The sequence below is a fragment of the Taudactylus pleione genome, unplaced genomic scaffold, assembly GCF_031769625.1.
Source record: "Taudactylus pleione unplaced genomic scaffold, aTauple2 ptg000041l, whole genome shotgun sequence".
Lineage (NCBI taxonomy): Eukaryota > Metazoa > Chordata > Amphibia > Anura > Myobatrachidae > Taudactylus > Taudactylus pleione.
Window position 1 is genome coordinate 53,715,887 of NW_028284443.1, and position 20,081 is coordinate 53,735,967.

General features: G+C 42.2%; 1 protein-coding gene across 2 annotated transcripts in view; it reads left to right on the top strand.

Annotated features, from left to right (window-relative positions):
• SLC9A7 (solute carrier family 9 member A7) overlaps positions 1–20,081 on the top strand; it is a 136,470-nt gene that overhangs the window by 100,506 nt on the left and 15,883 nt on the right. The window contains exons 13-15 of one of the 2 annotated variants that reach the window (XM_088458795.1): positions 6,003–6,062; positions 12,465–12,528; positions 13,242–13,324. In XM_088458795.1, coding sequence (XP_088314921.1) covers positions 6,003–6,062; positions 12,465–12,528; positions 13,242–13,324 — 207 coding nt within the window. The remainder of the gene's footprint in view (positions 1–6,002; positions 6,063–12,464; positions 12,529–13,241; positions 13,325–20,081) is intronic. The other variant, XM_088458800.1, reaches the window with a different exon arrangement.

A 20,081-nucleotide genomic window follows, 5' to 3' on the forward strand; every position in this document is an offset into this window, starting at 1 on the left:
CCCCAGTAATGCCCCTTTATGCAGAGCCCCCAGTAATGCCTTTAGTAATGCCCCTTTATGCAGAGCCCCCAGTAATGCTCCTTTATGCAGAGCCCCCCTAATGCCCCTTTATGCAGAGCCCCCAGTAATGGCCTTAGTAGTGCCCCCAGTAATGCCCTTAGTAGTGACCCTTATGCAGAGCCCCCAGTAATGCCCCTTTATGCAGAGCCCCCAGTAATGCCTTTAGTAATGCCCCTTTATGCAGAGCCCCCCTAATGCCCCTTTATGCAGAGCCCCCAGTAATGGCCTTAGTAGTGCCCCCAGTAATGCCCTTAGTAGTGCCCCCAGTAAGTAATGCCCCTTTATGCAGAGCCCCACGGTAATGCCGTTATGCAGAGCCCCCAGTAATGCCCCTTAAGTTGTGCCCCCAGTAATGCCCCTTTATGCAGATCCCCCAGTAATGCCGTTAGTAGTACCCCCAATAATGTCTGTGCAGCACTTGCCTTTCTTCATGACGGTGGCTGGGCACCGCTCCAGTCCTCGCTGTCCCGGTAATGCTCCTTATGAAGAGCCCCCAGTAATGCCCCTTTATGCAGAGCCCCCAGTAATGCCTTTAGTAATGCCCCTTTATGCAGAGCCCCCAGTAATGCTCCTTTATGCAGAGCCCCCCTAATGCCCCTTTATGCAGAGCCCCCAGTAATGGCCTTAGTAGTGCCCCCAGTAATGCCCTTAGTAGTGCCCCCAGTAAGTAATGCCCCTTTATGCAGAGCCCCACGGTAATGCCGTTATGCAGAGCCCCCAGTAATGCCCCTTAAGTTGTGCCCCCAGTAATGCCCCTTTATGCAGATCCCCCAGTAATGCCGTTAGTAGTACCCCCAATAATGTCTGTGCAGCACTTGCCTTTCTTCATGACGGTGGCTGGGCACCGCTCCAGTCCTCGCTGTCCCGGTAATGCTCCTTATGAAGAGCCCCCAGTAATGCCCCTTTATGCAGAGCCCCAGTAATGCCCCTTTATGCAGAGCCCCCAGTAATGCCTTTAGTAATGCCCCTTCATGCAGAGCCCCCAGTAATGCTCCTTTATGCAGAGCCCCCCTAATGCCCCTTTATGCAGAGCCCCCAGTAATGGCCTTAGTAGTGCCCCCAGTAATGCCCTTAGTAGTGCTCCGATCGTGGCAGGGGTGTGGGCTGCATATTATACATATGTGAGCCCACACTCTGGGGCCGTAGAAATTGTTTATTCGGGCCGCATATTTGACATGCCTGATGTAACCTAACCGTAACTTTTCATGTCATTATTAGTTGGACATTCTATTCTCTCCTGACTCTAAGGGGTAAATTTACTAAAGTGAGCGTTTTTAGAAGTGAATTTTAGAAGAGATGTTGCCCATAGTAACCAATCAGACAACATTTAACCTGTACCTTCTAGAAGATATTAGCTAGAATCTGCTATGGGCAACATCTCTTCTAAAAACTCTCACTTTAGTAAATCTACCCATTAGTTTGGGAGACATATTATCCACACACACTTGCTTTTATGTTTTATATATATATATATATATATATATATATAATATAATATAATATATGACTGTTCTTTTCTCCTTTGGTTTGCTTGGGCACATCACATTGAAGAAGCAAACTGCATATCTCCGATTCCTAGTACTCTATGGTAGCCTAAATTTCCCATGTATGTATATCCGTTCTCTTATTTACAGACAGCTTGGAAAGTTACTCACTGCCATAAGGGCAGAGGGGGAGCTCCTACATATAGAGGCTGTGTGTTGAAAAGAGCATTTTGAAGAAAAGGCATGATCAGAGAATATAATCCAGTTTTTGCATGTACAGGTTTATACAAATCTGCCGCACATACATTATTTATGCTGTATAAGATGGTTTTGTATTGGCTGCACAGCAGTAACTTATCTATAGAGGAAATCACTGGTCATATGGCACAAGTTCCTTAAAACAGCTGTGCGGGCTGATGGGCACTTCCTTCCTCAGCTCACACATTATATTATCAGCACTATATATCTTCATATATCTGCTGTGGTGTTATTGCAGTCTGTCCTTCCTCTTGTCAGTGATCAGGTTTATACACAATTGCAGCTATCATCTGAGTCATTGTCTGGAAGTCTTCTGTAGTTCTGACATCCTGTGCATCATAAAATGTTTTGGAAACACAAATCTCAAAACAGCACATAGAGGCACATTTATACAACAAGTTTTATCGTACGCAATCAGTGTTAAAACCTCGTTGCAATATAATAAATGGTGCTCAAGCCAATCCGCTCCCAACTGTCATTTTTCAAACAGATGACAGTTAGGAGCTGATTGGCTGGCGCACCATTACATCGGAATGCTGGCAGATGTGACGTTATATATAGTGTTGTATGATGGATGGGCAGACTGCAGTAATGGTATAGCTGACAGATGAAGGGGAAAAAAACTGAAGTTGTACAAGAAGGAAATCCGTCCCCCATTAATCTGCACTGGGGCTCCTTGGAAGGTTATTCCAAAACATGTCACTTCAGCAGACCTGCATCTACTCGACTGCATGCTAGACCTTGCAGTCTATATCTGGCATGCGGACAGCAGATAGAAAAGTGGTGCAAAATGTCTGGGAGCTAGTCTATGTATCTCCCTGACTGTTACCAAACAGCATAGTAATAACTGGAGAAATGCAATGAAATGCTGGATAAGGTAAAACAATATCCAATAAAATTACCTATTTTTAATGATCGGAGGAAAGGGAAGTAGTATAAACAGTATGGCAGAAGGGACAGAAGAGATGGCAAGAGGACAGAAAGAAGGGAAAGAAAGTAGGGGATATCTGATGGAAGAATCTGAGGGTCTTAACCAGGGTTTCTCAAGTCTCAAGGTGCTAGTCAAATGGAGAGTGAGAGCCGTGCATTCATAGCCATGGCTTCCAAACTTTATCAAAGGATTTTTAGGAATTAAGAATGCTAGTAATAAATTCCATATGATACATTCCGTATTCTGGATATTACCATCTGAAGCGATGAGGGGGGGTCAGGCTTCTACCGATCAGCTGACAATTGGCATGTGGTGGCTGAAACCATGTCTAAATAATTTATTTTGATGGCATGAAGCCTTGGGGAGACCTATGGGGAGGAGAAAATACTTAGTGGTCTGCGGGAGGGTGCTTTGGAGGACTGTTGAAATCAAGTCAGTGATGCTGCACCAGAGAGTTTAGTGCAGCTCCACTAGATGTGCAAGAAGGTGTCTTCAGAGGTACAACCTCGCCAGCAAGCATTTAATGTATTGGGATACATTTTTTGTAAGTGAGAGGGCACATAGTAACATCTGAGTAATTTGTGCACATTTTCTTTTATTTTAACACATATGGACCTAGAGGCCGCATTCTACCGAATCTCACCCAAGTCATCATCCTCTAAAGAATTTCCCAGCTCAACTTCCCGCACCAGTTCATAGGACTCCTGTAGTGATGCAGGGGAGACGGTCAATTCTGAATATAGGGTGGATATGTAGCCTTTTGTGGAAGAACTTCTGAGACAGAGTGCTTCAGTTGTTGTAAGGGATCTGTGTGAGAGACGGTTTTTAACCGTGGCGTGAAAAGTGTCTGAATTGAAGGAACTGATGGAAGCTTTTAGTAAGGATAGCAAATTTAGATTTGATTATCGGCAAACGAGATCATTTAAGTATCTAATTACACGAATGTTCCAGAAAATTAAAGCGCCTGCAGACCACCTGCCTGGAGGAAAATCCAGGTATGGAAGATTGGCATAATAGCTCAGAGATGGGGTGACCATAAGTATTTGCTATTGGCAATATCCCAAAGAGTTAAGGAATGGGCTACAATAGGGTGATGAGTAGCAGGTTTGGGGTGACATGTCAGAGGGAGCCAGAAGAGGAACGAGAGCGAAGACAATCCCACGGCGTCCGCCACAATCATTAGTTAAATCCTATTAGTCCCAGGGCTACACCAGAATATACAGTGGGCAAGCTGTACGGCCACATAATAACTCCTAATTTCAGGTATACGCAGCCTCCCTTCATGAGAGGAGCATTGGAGAATGTTAAGCCTTACATGAGGACACCTACTCATCCAGATAAAGTAAGAAGTGTAAAGCTGTAGGAAGTAAAATACGTGAGGGGTACATAGATCGGAAGGGTTTGAAAAAAGTATAGGAGCTGAGGGAGTAAATTTTACCGATTTTGCCACGGCCACTGATTTAGGTCAGATTTAATTTAGGTAAGGAGGCGAGGGAAGATAGCTTGGTAAAGAAGATCATGTCAGTGAGGTTAGGAAAACACCAAGATATTTAAGCTTCTGATTATGCCATTTAAAGGAGAATGACTTCTCAAGAGAGACCTTAACTTCTCTGGGGATATTAAAAAAAATCGAACTTCTGTTTTGTTTTTTTTAGATCCCTTTTGTTCTCGGTGTATGGCTTGTCACAAATTTTGTACCGGAACTTCTGCTTGGCTGCCCTGAAGCCACACTTTCCTTTTGAAGCTCATGCTTTGTGCAGTGGTTGCCTACTAATTGTCTGGGACTGTTGGCATTGGCCAGACAGGTGCCCAGGTCTCCCCCCCACCCTGGATCTGCCCTGCATATATATTTTTGCAGGGGACATGGTCATGCCTTTGCTATTTGGCCACACCCCCCTCCTGTTCCTGGGCCCATTCTGGCTCTCTATGGCCCTGGCTAAGTGTGTGAAAGTCATCTCTTCAATTGGTCTCAGAAGCTGCTGGAGCAGATCCCGGCGGCTTCTGCGCTATAACATCTGAAGGCAGATTCTGCTTGCACCCTGTTATGGTATGAACAGGATCTATCCAAATTAATGTGCACAAAAATGCTAATTGAATCTGCACAAAAGAAAGATGGACACAGAAATAGGATATTTAACCTCCCTTAAACCTGGTAAAGAGAGTCTGCAGGTGTAATTATTTATCTGTTTATAGGTAGCCCTAAAGGATGTCCTAAGTAATTTATATTCTAAGTGGAAACATTTCAAAGGCTTCCCCACATCTTTGTTTCCATTATAGGTCCTGGAATGTGATTGACAGTCATATTTTCATATGGGCAGAGTTTAGATGATTTCAAGAGACCTATCTAGTGATCTTTCTCCTGCCATGCACATATCTCTGCAGTATCTACAAATCCACCTTCCATTGTCTCTTCTTATTCCAGCCATTCCACACCACACCATGGTAGTGACACAAAACATGTACCAATATTGGTGTCTAATAGTGCTTTAAGGTTGCAGTAGCCACACACATTTTTGCCACTAGCAGCTACAGTTGCTAGTTGGCATCCTTGTGCCCCACACATCTTAACGTGTAAGCCCATCTGGGCAGAGCCATCTTTACCTTCTGTGTCTTGTCATTGTATATGTAATTTGTATCCTAATCCCCTCACAATACAGTGTTGCATAAAATGTCAGGGCTTTATAAATAAATAACCAATCCATGCGGTCAGGTTGTTAGCAGATGTTATGATGTAACTGTCGCTGTAAGTGTTGTTCTCCGAGAGCTGAAATCAAATAGCAGAGACACAAACAAACAGAAACATTGGAAACAAGGAAAGTATTTCAAGTTTAGCAATGCTATTTAGTTTAAGCCTACCATAAATGTTTGTGCAGACATCCATTCAGCACTTCCCACATAAGTAAGGAAGTTAATATGGATGCTTTTATGTCTTCACAAGAACTGGCATTTAAAACATGGAAATACATGTAATAAGCCTGCATTTTTATTTCTTTTTTTGTCCTCTAACCCATTGTTTTCCAAATCCGGTCCTCATGCAGTGTGAACAGTTCATGTTTTCAGGAATTCTTTAATCCTGCACAGGTAGCTAAGTCTGCTTGGCTGGTCCAGTAATTATCCTACCGTTTCCACGACATCCTGAAACCATGAACTGTTGGGGGTATGTGTACTGGATTTAGGAAATACTGCTCTAAACTGTCACTCCAATCAATTAACTAGTTTGTCACCCATTCCACAAATGTCATTTTCATTTCATTCTTGTGCTATACCAGAGTTGGTGACCATGCCCCATCGTTGGAGAATCTGACCATTGGTCGTTGGCAGTATTTCAGGTGATTGGTTTCTGCTGTGTAAAATGAACACTCCACTCCTAGGGGTATAAAATTTGGGAACTTTTCACCTGCTCCATGTCTGTCAATCTATTTAGCATACACCTTGTATGACCTTTGCCTTCCTGTGCACTTGTTGCTTTACTTGTCATTTGTAACTTGCTAGCTGTAGTTTTAATAACATGTTTTACCTTGCAATGAATTGGACCACCAAATTCTTGCTGACTCCCAGCTAGCTATGCACTGCTCATTCTCAGACCTGGAATGTTCATTAATATAATAATATACACTGTAGAAGCTGCAGAACACTTGCCACTAATCAGCCTTTCCTATGACCTGTAAGCATTTCTTTGTAATTGTTCACTCTCTTGCATGAATTTCGCACATTTCAACATGTTTATATATAAACTACTAATATTTTGATTAAAGTTTGCTTCTTTTAAATGTCCTAACTTAAAACTACAGTAGAACCAGGTCACCAACAGTCGTCCCTGTTACTAAAGCAAGTACAACGTGAATAGCAGACACTGGTGACATTTTCTAGCTAGATGCTCTCGGTAAACATCAACTAATTGAGCTTGGCTGTTCCAACATTGGCTGGAGGCCCATGACATGCCCTTCAGATCACATAAACTTCTCTCTGATAGCCCAACAATGCTCGCTCTGTAGTGAGATCAAGGCTCGCTTGTTTTCATAGTGTCTTAGCCGTTGGTTTCAAATGGAAGTAAAGACAGATTCAAATGGACTGTGTCATTCTGCAGCTGCCATCTGAGGAGAATAGACAAATTCCATACACTCCCTGATCAAAATAAAATAACAAATTACCTTTCTCGTGTATGACCTATCTGGAAGTGACAAGCACGTCCTGATGCTACTGCTGGCAATCTTTGTTCCATGCGTAAATTGTAAGGAGATACGATGTATACCTGAATGTGAGAAAATAATTCAGTGTATTGCAGGGTTTTATTTCATATAGGAATAACTTAAATAATAGGGCATGTTAACTGGTTATTTATCTTTTATTAAAGTAAAATTAGATTGTAAATGTATCTTACATACATACTTACAGAGGCCAGTACCAATGACCAGCCTGGTGTAAGACATAAGTACTCTGTGTATATAAACCATACATCCTTTTACTTCACACAGCAATTAAATAATATATATGTGTAAATTATTTGTTTGTTCCATTTTCTGTATCAAATATTAATAAACAATATAGATAATGTTAGAATTGTAAGTATAGTAGACTAGAGGTATTAAATTTGGCCAGTCAGTTATATCTGGTAACCCAAGAAGAAATATTCCTGTGCACAGTGCAGCCTCAGTGCTTCATAGCACAAATAGGAGCAGTTCTGTAGTAATAAGCAAGGGGGAGAATTGTGGAGTAAATACATTTATATTAACCACTTCCTATGTAAATATGCACAAATACCGGTAGTAGAAGAGATGCTTCCTCATCAAAGAATACAGTGTTCTCCAAAGTACTGTTCCAGTTATTATTGAGGACAGGAAATGTGAGTCCATTACTGGTCCCAGTGGGCCTTCCTTCTCAGCCAATATGGAGGCACAGCTTCCTTCCAGAAAATGTATAAAATAAAATGTTCCTTGCATTCAAATAATGTATACATTGTGATAGGCTAACTCAGTGTCTGCTCTTCAGAGGACCATAGGTTGTCATCACTTACAAACATATAAGCAGTAGAACATACCTTATAAAGCTAAAGAGCTCCTCTTTCAACAGATTCATTTTTAAATAAATTTAAATGATGATTATGTATAGTCATAACATGACATCAATACTATTCAAAATACACATTTGTATTTATCTTGTCAAATAGAAAATAAGTTTTTAGTGGTAGACTGGTTCCAATAAAGAAATAAATTATAAGCTCTAACACTTTTCAGTAAGTCACAATAGCCCAGTCATTATATATCAGCTGTTATGGTGTATTTAATAAAAAGCCCTAACCGACCTAATAAGAACATATAAATATTGTGTATATATTACCCAGTTGTATGCAATTGTTTGGTCAACTTACAGGTTCACTGATCTAAGTGAAAATACAACCTCTGCAGGGTACAAGCTTAAACATGTCTGCATAGTTTAATGCACAATTACTATTTATTTGCTGAATTAAACTAATTATTATTATTCTGCCGTATATTAAACCAATTGATAGCCATTCCAGAGTTAACTAAATACTGGGATCTTTGCAAATGTTCCGGTTCTTGTGCCGGGTTGGGTACGGGATGCCGGCAATCATAATCCCGATGTCTGCATCCCGAAAGGGTTTGGTTACTGACACCTGTCTGTTAGTATCCTAACCCTCCCCCTCTCCCTAACCCTCCATCCCGCTGCCTAACCTAACCTCCCCTTTAGTGCCTAAACCTAGCCTCCTCCCCGCACCCTAAACCTAACCCTAGCCCCTTAGTGCCTAACCCTCCCCCTAGTACCTATCACTAACCCCAGTACTTAATGTCGGGATGCTGGAATTCTGACAGATGTCTGCATTCCGGCGCTGGCATTCTAAGCACTGGCATCCCGACTGTTGGTATTATGACCGGATCCCTGTTGTGCCTACTTTCAAGAACCATGTTATCTTTTAAGCAAGTGACTGAGTACTTGAAAATAAAGATCGACTGTTACAAAGCAGTATATAAAAACATATCTAAATTTCTAACTTGGTATTTTCATGGTCAGAACACCATTACAATTGTGAGACCAAGGATCCAAACTAGGATAAGCTTCCTTGAACAAGCTAATTGTGGTGTTCATCGCTAGCAGTCCCTTTTTCCATAGAGCACAATATGATCACCAGTACACTGTTGCCCCAGGGCTAAGGCACAAAGTAGTAGAATTGTATCCTTCCTGGAGCCTATGGTACAAAAAGAAGATATTTTATAGGGGACCAAGTATTGAGAGATCGGCAGATTCCCACTATAGTGGTCTAGATGTACAGAAAGCCAGAGGAATTTTGAAGACCAGTTTATGGAACACAAAGCCAAGAGTCAAGGCATGCATGCAGGCCGAGAAACTGATTAGAATTTAGACCGTGACAAAGTCAGACCGGAAAAGCAGCTGGAGTCAGGGCCGCAGATAGCAGCAGCTATAACCGGTGCCATGCCACAGAACTTCATGGTTAAAAAAAAAGAACAGGCAACCAAACAGAGGGAAGCTGCCAGGATGAGCCTCCTGCAAATGATTCATGTAGTGCGATCATCATGTGAACAACTGCATATTCATTCTGGCTGGATAGCGGTGGCCTTGGTAAACTGGGGGCAGCGAGAGCAGCAATGGGATAGCAGCGGAGCACCTTTGCACACACCCTACCTACCAATAATAGAAGTTAGGCAGAAGCTGTGGAAATCCAGGCAAGATCTGGAAAATCCAAAATGTTATAGTACTCTTCTTTGACTTGTTAGATTTGCAGAGCAGAACCCTTATTTCACCAAAATGGACCTGCAGAAAGATCTAGGTGGTCAATAAGTATGCTATACAGCACCTCGTTGCTTAAACAAAAAATATTTCCATGAAAAAGTTGCCAGAAGGGGGACCTTTTCTATGGCCTCATCACAAAAGTCAATCTTTAAAGTATACAAAATATGTAGATAGCCAGAACCCCTTGGACTGCTGCGACAAAGCCTGGCAGTGGATCTAATCTGCTATTGGGTTGGCGGCAACCAGTGTAATGGTAAATATTGTCTGGACGGAAGGAAGAGTGGATTCATCTGTCAACAAAATAGAAGCTAATGCAATGGTGGATTTCCCACTAGGCATGTGTCTGGGGGTGAGGGGGGTGCACAGCAGGCTGCCCTCTCTTCATCAGAGGCGCTGGTTCTTTTTTATGTATCAAAAGTGGGAAGAGGGGGAACAGGTCGTGGGTGGCGATTTGTGTACAGGAGAGGTTTCAGCTACCTGCCTATATGCTATCTGTCTGGAGGCTTCAGCTTCGGGACCCCACCATAATAAAGTGGACAGCTGTGACATTATCATGATGTCTATGCAGATCTGCTGGGTGGCTCTGCAACTATGCTTAACTGCCGGTGACCGTGAACACTGAGGGCAGTTGTGAATAGAGGGGTGGGCAGTTATTAATGTTGTGCCTAGGGGTGACCTGACCCCTAAATCTGCCTCTGAGCTAATGTCTCAGTGTGAAGAAATTGAAGCTGGAAGAGATGTTGAATATTTCGGAAAAAAAATACTTCCAAATCAACCGTAAAGTACGTACGAGAACTAATTAATTGGGTTTTAAAAATTATCTCACTATCCCCATACTTTGATCTTTATTGAAAATCTGTGGGGGTGATCTGGAACACATACAGTCAGGTGCATAAATATTGGGACATTGACAGAATTTTCATATTTTGGCCTCTATTCACCACCACAATGGCTTTGAAATGAAACAAACAAGATGTGCTTTAACTGCAGACTTTCAGATTTATTTTGAGGGTAATTACATCCAAATCAGGTGAACGGTGTACTTAATACTTTGTAGCAAATCCTTTGCAGGCAATTACAGCCTGAAGTCTGGAACGCATAGACATCACCAGACGCTGGGTTTCATCCCTGGTGATGCTCTGCCAGGCCTCTACTGCAAATGTCTTCAGTTCCTGCTTGTTCTTGAGGCATTTTCCCTTCAGTTTCGTCTTCATCAAGTGAAATGCATGCTCAATCAGATTCAGGTCAGGGGATTGACTTGGCCATTGCATAACATTCCACTTTTTAGCCTTAAAAAAACTCTTTGGTTGCTTTTGCAGTATGCTTCAGGTCATTGTCCATCTGCACTGTGAAGCGCCGTCCAATGAGTTCTGAAGCATTTGACTGAATATGAGCATATAATATTACCCGAAACACTTCAGAATTCATTCTGCTGCTTTTGTCAGCAGTCACATCATCAATAAATACAAGGGAACCAGTTCCATTGGCAGCCATACATGCCCACGCCATGACACTACCACCACCATGCTTCACTGATGAGGTGGTATGTTTTGGATCATGAGCAGTTCCTTCTCCATACTCTTCTCTTCCCATCACTCTGGTACAAGTTGATCTTTGTCTCATCTGTCCATAGGATGTTGTTCCAGAACTGTAATGGCTTTTTTAGATGTTGTTTGGCAAACTCTAATCTGGTCTTCCTCACCAATGGTTTACATCTTGTGGTGAACCCTCTATATTCACTCTTGTGAAGTCTTCTCTTGATAGTTGACTTTGACACATATACACCTACCTCCTGGAGAGTATTCTTGATTTGGCCAACTGTTGTGAAGGGGTTTTTCTTCACCAGGGAAATAATTCTTCTGTCATCCACCACAGTTGTTTTCCGTGGTCTTCCGGGTCTTTTGGTGTTGCTGAGCTCTCCGGTGCGTTCTTTCTTTTTAAGAATGTTCCAAACAGTTGATTTGGACACACCTAATGTTTTTGCTATCTCTCTGATGGGTTTGGTTTGATTTTTCAGCCTAATGATGGCTTGCTTCACTGATAGTGACAGCTCTTTGGATCTCATATTGAGAGTCGACAGCAACTGATTCCAAATGCAAATGTCACACCTAGAATCAACTCCAGACCTTTTACCTGCTTAATTGATAATGAAATAATGAGGGAATAGCCCACCCCTGTCCATGAAATAGATTTTGAGTTGATAGTCCCATTACTTTTGGCCCCTTAAAAAGTAGGAGGCACATATAGAAACCGTTGTAATTCCTACACCATTCACCTGATTTGGATGTAATTACCCTCAAATTAAATCTGAAAGTCTGCAGTTAAAGCACATCTTGTTTGTTTCATTTCAAAGCCATTGTGGTGGTGAATAGAGGCCAAAATATGAAAATTCTGTCAATCCCAATATTTATGCACCTGACTGTATAACATTCATTGTCTTTATACAGTCTAATGATTCATTTAAAGGTGCAGAATTTGTTATTTTTAAGTTTGTACCTTTTTTTTATAGAGGTAAAACGTGCAATTTCACAAAGGTAGTAAAACCGCATACAACTTTGCATGTATAGTACTGTTGCAGAGGGGTCAGCGAAAGCTTCTGCAGTTCATTAAGTGGTGACCCAGCAGCTATAGTTTCTTTGGGATTTGTGTTCGATTGGAGGTTACCTGTAAGCCCCATCAGGTCTAGTCTAGGCATCTCTAGAAAAAGAAAGCAAGCAGCTCCCTAATATGTTTTACTAATGGCTTGTCCGTTTACACTCGTGTGGATTTTCAAGACTAATAACACAAACACAATGTAATCTTCTGCGCTAGTACATGGATGGCTTTACTTGTACAACTTTTTTATACAATTGCTCAGCATGAATCCAGTTAATTAAACTCTTATAACTTTTATCACACTTGCCAAATAGTATATTATATTTTTTCTAAATTAATTGAACCTCATTTTTTAATGTCTGTGCCAGGGTTGGTGTAGATCCTGATCAAGACCCACCTCCAAATAATGACAGTTTTCAAGTACTACACAGTGTAAGTAACTATACCTTCAGTAATTATTGTTGTGGTTTTACTACGTTAGAGCATTTTGCTTGTTTTTTTTTTTTTATTTGTGTTTATTGCAGTACTGTCTGTAGATTTTAATTGGATATAGTCGCCTAAACAATTTCAATGCATGTAGTATTTTACTATAGTGTAGTATTAAAATGTATGGGTCATTAGAAGGTTTTTCCCTTTAACTATTCATTTTTATTAATTCTGTTCCCAATAATAGTTCTTTATTGGGACTCCAATTTTCACTGTTTTTAGCTTGGTTTTTTTATTGAGCGAATGGTGATTGTACCAGGGGAGGAACTCATGCCACTGTCAATGAGAAGGGACTAAGTACATTTATTATTTAAAATAGAAAATCTCTTTAACCATTAACTTTACAGAAAGAATGAGAGTGCAGAAATATTAAGGGATTAGATAAAATTTGGTCGAATTTTAAGAAAATTACCATTTTGTTTAAATTGATTTTAAATTATTATTTAATTCAAGATATATTATTTGAATTCTCAAATTACATCTTGTTTATTTATCTGTAGCATTCACCAGCCATGCGTAAGAAATTCTACAATGATGCAAAAATTCCTTTAATTGTAACAAGTATGCATAGGTCCATTCAAAATACTTTTTACATTCTGATTGGGGATCCGTATGTTAGAGAGCAGTTTTTACAAATTGTGTAATTTACCTTTTTGTAGGATGCTGGAGATGCAAATGGAACGAGTCGCACCAAACAAGAAAGTGCCTGGGTGTTCAGGCTGTGGTATAGCTTTGATCACAAGTATCCTCTTTCTATGTTGAATAAAGCCATCAGTATTAATGTTATTATAGAATTGATTTAGGGTACATGATAATGCCATTCTTTATTTTTTTGTTTTCCTATTTGTATCACATATTATTTACTGTTTCATTTAGCAAAAAAATGCAAATGCCCCGGTCTCCGGTAAATGCTGTCCCTGATTAGAAGGATTTGGCTAACTTTTGTTTAGTACAGAGGCTCTCAAACTTTTTTCTGCTCTGACGAACTGAAGAGTGACATCCACATAAGTGACACTAAATTTGACAGATATAAATGTATAGAGCATCCGGAAAGTATTCACAGCGAGTCACTTTTTCCACATTTTGTTATGTTACAGCCTTATTCCAAAATGGAATAAATTCATTTTTCTCCTCAAAATTCTACACACAATACCCCATAATGACAATGTGTAAAAATTTTTTGAGATTTTTGCAAATTTAATTAAAAAAAAAAAAAAACCTAAGAAATCACATGTACATAAAGTATTCACAGCCTTTGCTCAATACTTTGTTGATGCACTTTTGGCAGCAATTACAGCCTCAAGTCTTTTTTGAATATAATGCCACAAGCTTGGCACACCTATCTTTGGGTAGTTTTGCCCATTCCTCTTTGCAGCACCTCTCAAGCTCCATCAGGTGGGATGGGAAGCGTCGATGCACAGCCATTTTCAGATCCCTCCAGAGATGTTCAATTGGATTCAAGTCTGGGCTCTGGCTGGGCCACTCAAGAACATTCACAGAGTTGTCCTGAAGCCACTCCTTTGATATCTTGGCTGTGTGCTTAGGGTCGTGTACTGCTGAAAGATTAACCGTCACCCCAGTCAGGTCAAGAGCGCTCTGGAGAAGTTTTCATCCAGGATGTCTCTGTACATTGCTGCATTCATCTTTCCCTCTATCCTGACTAGTCTCCCAGTTCCTGCCAGTGAAAAACATCCCCACAGCATACCACCACCATGCTTCACTGTAGGGATGGTATTGGCCTGGTGATGAGTGGTGCCTGGTTTCCTCCAAACAGAATGCCTGGCATTCACGCCAAAGAGTTCAATCTTTGTCTCTCATGGTCTGAGAGTCCTTCAGGTGCATTTTGGCAAACTCCAGGCGGGCTGCCATGTGCTTTTTACTAAGGAGTGGCTTCCGTCTGGCCACTCTACCATACAGGCCTGATGGTGGATTGCTGCAGAGATGGTTGTCATTCTGGAAGGTTCTCGTCTCTCCACAGAGGAATGCTGGAGCTCTGACAAGAGTGACTATCGGGTTCTTGGTCACCTCCCTGACTAGGGCCCTTCTCCCTGGATCGTTCAGTTTAGATGGACAGCCAACTCTAGGAAGAGTCCTGGTGGTTCGGAACTTCCTCCATTTACGGATGATGGAGGCCACTGTGCTCATTGGGACCTTCAAAGCAGCAGATATTTTTCTGTACCCTTCCCCAGATTTGTGCCTCCAGACAATCCTGTCTCTGAGGTCTACAGACAATTTCTTGGTTTGTGTTCTGCACTGTCAAGTGTGGGACCTTATATAGACAGGTGTATGCCTTGCAAAATCATGTCCAATCAACTGAATTTACCACAGGTTGACTCCAATTAAGCTGTAGGAACATATCAAGAATGATCAGTGGAAACATGATGCACCTGAGCTAAATTTTGAGCTTCATGGCAAAGGCCATGAATACTTATGTACATGTGATTTCTTAGTGTTTTTTTTTATTTATTAAATTTGCAAAAATCTCAAAACTTTTTACACGTCATTATGGGGTATTGTGTGTAGAATTTTGAGGACAAAAATGAATTTATTCCATTTTGAAATAAGGCTGTAACATAACAAAATGTGGAAAAAGTTACGCGCTGTGAATACTTTCCGGATGCACTGTAAATTAACATTATTTTACCTATAGCTCGTACTTCCAGCAGTTCTTTACAAACCAAACACCCCTCTTCCCCATGTTCTCTTTAACCATTGGTTTACTTGCCTTAGGACTTCTTTCCCCCTTATTTCCTTTTAGTCTTCTGTTCATCTGCTGCTGCCTGCTCACGACTCATCTCTATGACAGACTCTATGATGATGAGACATCTACACTGCTGTGGTTGCCTGCTCCCGACTCCTCTCTGATGCTGCAGGAAACCAGGGGGCTGGTAGGACTTTGTTTTGTCAGGTCCATAAAGTAAAGTGTTTAGCCAGAGCTTGTAAAGTGTTTAGCCAGAGCAGGGAGGAGAACGAGAAAGCACACTCTTCTCCCCTTGTTCTGCTGGTTAGCCAGAGCTCGTCCTGGAGCAGGGGGGAGAGCAGAAAGGCACACTCTTCTCCCCTTGCTCTGCTGGTTGGCCAGAGATTGTCCTGGAACAGGGAGGAGAGCAGAAAGGCACACTCTTCTCCCCTTGCTCTGCTGGTTGGCCAGAGATTGTCCTGGAACAGGGAGGAGAGCAGAAAGGCACACTCTTCTCCCCTTGCTCTGCTGTTTGGCCAGAGATTGTCCTGGAGCAGAGAAGTTAGCAGAAAGGCACACTATCCTCCCCTTGCTCTGCTGGTTAGCCAGAGATTGTCCTGGAGCAGAGAAGTTAGCAAAAAGGCACACTATTCTCCCCTTGCTCTGCTGGTTAGCCAGAGATTGTCCTGGAGCAGAGAAGTTAGCAGAAAGGCACACTATTTTCCCCTTGCTCTGCTGGTTAGCCAGAGATTGTCCTGGAGCAGAGACGTTAGCAGAAAGGCACACTATTCTCCCCTTGCTCTGCTGGTTAGCCAGAGATTGTCCTGGAGCAGAGAAGTCAGCAGAAAGGCACACTATTCTCCCCTTGCTCTGCTGGTTAGCCAGAGATTGTCCTGGAGCAGAGACGTTAGCAGAAAGGCACACTATTCTCCCCTTGCTCTGCTGGTTAGCCAGAGATTGTCCTGGAGCAGAGACGTTAGCAGAAAGGCACACTATTCTCCCCTTGCTCTGCTGGTTAGCCAGAGATTGTCCTGGAGCAGAGAAGTTAGCAAAAAGGCACACTATTCTCCCCTTGCTCTGCTGTTTGTCCAGAGATTGTCCTGGAGCAGAGAAGTTAGCAGAAAGGCACACTATCCTCCCCTTGCTCTGCTGGTTAGCCAGAGATTGTCCTGGAGCAGAGAAGTTAGCAGAAAGGCACACTATTCTCCCCTTGCTCTGCTGGTTAGCCAGAGATTGTCCTGGAGCAGAGACGTTAGCAGAAAGGCACACTATTCTCCCCTTGCTCTGCTGGTTAGCCAGAGATTGTCCTGGAGCAGAGATGTTAGCAGAAAGGCACACTATTCTCCCCTTGCTCTGCTGGTTGGCCAGAGATTGTCCTGGAGCAGAGACGTTAGCAGAAAGGCACACTATTCTCCCCTTGCTCTGCTGGTTAGCCAGAGATTGACCTGGAGCAGAGAAGTTAGCAGAAAGGCACACTATTCTCCCCTTGCTCTGCTGGTTGGCCAGAGATTGTCCTGGAACAGGGAGGAGAGCAAAAAGGCACACTATTCTCCCCTTGCTCTGCTGGTTAGCCAGAGATTGTCCTGGAGCAGAGAAGTTAGCAGAAAGGCACACTATTCTCCCCTTGCTCTGCTGGTTGGCCAGAGATTGTCCTGGAACAGGGAGGAGAGCAGAAAGGCACACTATTCTCCCCTTGCTCTGCTGGTTAGCCAGAGATTGTCCTGGAGCAGAGACGTTAGCAGAAAGGCACACTATTCTCCCTTTGCTCTGCTGGTTAGCCAGAGATTGTCCTGGAGCAGGGAAGAGAGCGGGAAAGTACACTATCCTCCCCTTGCTCTACTGAATGGTCAAAGCTTGTCATGGAGCAGGGAAGAGAGTGAGAAAGCACACTCTTCTCCCCTTGCTCTGCAGGGCCGGATTTACCGCAATGTAACCTAGGCGCTTGCCTAGGGCCCAGCGGGTCCCAAGGGGCCTGTGGCTGGGCCCACCACAAACAGGCCCGTTCATCACAAAGGCTGACTAGTTGTACAGGTAAATGTTTTACAGAGGTCAGTAATCGGGCTCAGACCAGTATTAATATTGCTAATACTGGCACTGGGCTCAGTTACTGTGCCTCTGAAAAACATGTTCCCAGAGGTGCACTACGCGCCCGTCATGACGTCACGCGGACCAGCCCCCTCAGTGCGGCACTCCCAGAGACCCACTGTCTGCACTGCATCGGTGAGGGCCGCTGCCAAATCCCAGCCCGCCCCAGCACCTGCGTGCTGGCAGTAAGTGAAGTGAGAGAAGCAGAGGGACGGAGAAAGGCTCACTGACTGGGGATCATAGGAGGACTGGTGAGTTGACAAGGAAGTCAGCAGACGTACTGCAGCCAGGTAAACAAAAATATATATTTTATTACTATATAAGGATGATTAATTTACCAATTATTTTTTGTTATTGTGTCCATCCCCAGGTACTTGTAATATAGTATTTGTAATATAAGGCAGTCCTGTCCACCCCACCTACCAAAAAAAAAGGGAGGGGAGGGGCTGTCTGCTGCTTTAAACGCCTGTATGACTTCTTCTAATGCTGGGCATACACTATACAATTATCTGTCAGGTATGTGTCCAATCTGGCTGGTTGGAATGAAAACCTGGTAATGTATGGGAGCAAATGACAATCGTCCATTTGCTCACAAACACTGGAAAACAGACAAAAATGGTAATTCAGACAAATTGGTTAAAACCCACAAATGTAACCAATTTGAACTATATTTTTTTTGTCTGTTTTCCAGTGTTTAAGACCATATGATCGACTGTCATTTGCTCCCATACATTACCAGGTTTTCATTCCAACCAGCCAGATTGGACAGATATCTGACAGATATTTGTATAGTGTATGCCCAGCATTAGGAGCCATAACTTGTGTAATTTAGTCATAACATCTAACCTAGGGTTAGGTTATTAGGGTTAGTTTAGGGGTTTGGGCTAGGGTATTACAGATAGGCTATTAGGGTTGGTGTAGTGGTTTGGGCTATGGGTTATGGTTAGTTTAGGGGTTTCGGTTAGGGTATTAGGTTATGTTGGGTTATTAGGGTTGGTGTAGTGGTTTGGGTTAGGATATTAGGGTTAGTTTACGGGTTAGGGTATTAGGGATGGGATATTAGGGTTGGTGTAGCGGTATTACATTATTGTCCAAGTACTGTATGTACATGCATTACTGTATATACATTGCTACTTACATTTAGTAGACTGCTATTTGTTTAACTATTATTTGTGACTGTTTTTTTGTTGTACTGTCCATGTACTGCATTTATGCTTAATTTTTAACAGATTAAGAACCTCTGTAATATGTCTACACTGTCATTGTGATGGTTTTTTTAAAACTTGTGGCTCATTGTTTACATGAGCTTCTCCACCGTTAATCTGTTATCTGTTGCAGAACAGTAATTCCTGTTCGTCGAGCCCAGTTATACCTCTTTTGCTTGTTTTTCTTCCTCAGTGTTTTAGATCTTTATTGGAATTGGTTTAGCTGTTTGCCTGTATTTTCTATTTACTTATCGTACACTCTGTCACTGCAACTATCTCTTTGAATGGTTATGCAATATGTTCAGCGTTATGTGATACTGATAAACTGGCTCTGCTAATTTTACAGATAGTGTATTAGGGTTGGTGTAGCAGTTTGGGTATTAGGGTTAGTTTAGAGGTTTGGGTTAAGGTATTATGGATAGGGTATTAGGGTTGTTGTAGGGGCTTGGGTAAGGGGTTTGGGTTAGGATATTAGGAATAGGTTATTGGCGTTGGTTAAGCGGTATGGGTTAGAGGTTATGGTTAGGTTAGTGGTTGTGGTTGAGCTAGGGTCAGGATTAGGGTAAGGATGTGTGTCATGGCCATTTCGGGGCATGTTTCTTCCTTCAGCTGAGATCACATACGTAGAGAAACATGGCGCCAGCGTCGCTACTGCTGCAACAAATAATGTAAGGGGCATGAACTGGGAACAAAAATATAGTGCTATGGATTGTTTGATGGCCGGGGGCCCCAAACTGGTATCTTGCCCAGGGCCCAATAATGTCTAAATCCGGCTCTGTTGCTCGGTTAATTGCGCAGAGCTAGTCCTCTGGAATCCAGCTTTTTTTTTTTTTTTTTAGGTCACCCCATTGTAATTCTTCGTGACACATTAGAGACCACCAACTCAGGACACATTCAGCTGTTATAACACAGTTTTAAGTGTAAAAAAAATAAATAAAATAACACTCAACAGTATATACAGCAGATATATGATGGTAATATTGACCTATGAGGAGACAAACCGTAAAGTCTGTAGAGATTTTTAAACTAAGTTTGTCACAGAACTTTAGTCTCACTTGAGTAAAGCCACTCACCAATAAATACCTTATTCATTAAAAACAATTTCAAACCTGGACACAGCTGATGGCCACAGTATTGGCATCATGGCAGCTCACTATTTTGTGCTTTATATAAATTCAGGTCAGATTAATGAAAGGTGGAGCATGTGTCTTTGGGCTGAGCAAAAAGCTCAGAAGCCCAAACTTCTGGCCCCCAGATATGTGTCCCACCCATCAGCCCTGTTAGTGGGATTGCTTTACATATTTATTTAATATAGACTTGGGCTCTCACCTTGATATGTCACTTAGCTTTTTGTCAGCTATGCCTACAGTAATATTTCTGCATCAGAATGTGTAGACAAGGTCTGAGTTGGCTTAAGGTGGAAAACGTTTATTGACTGATTTTATTGTCTGTATTTGTGTTATTAAGGAATTAGCTTCTGATGAGAAGACATTTGTATGACCTCTCATCTTAGTACAGCTCTCTGTACA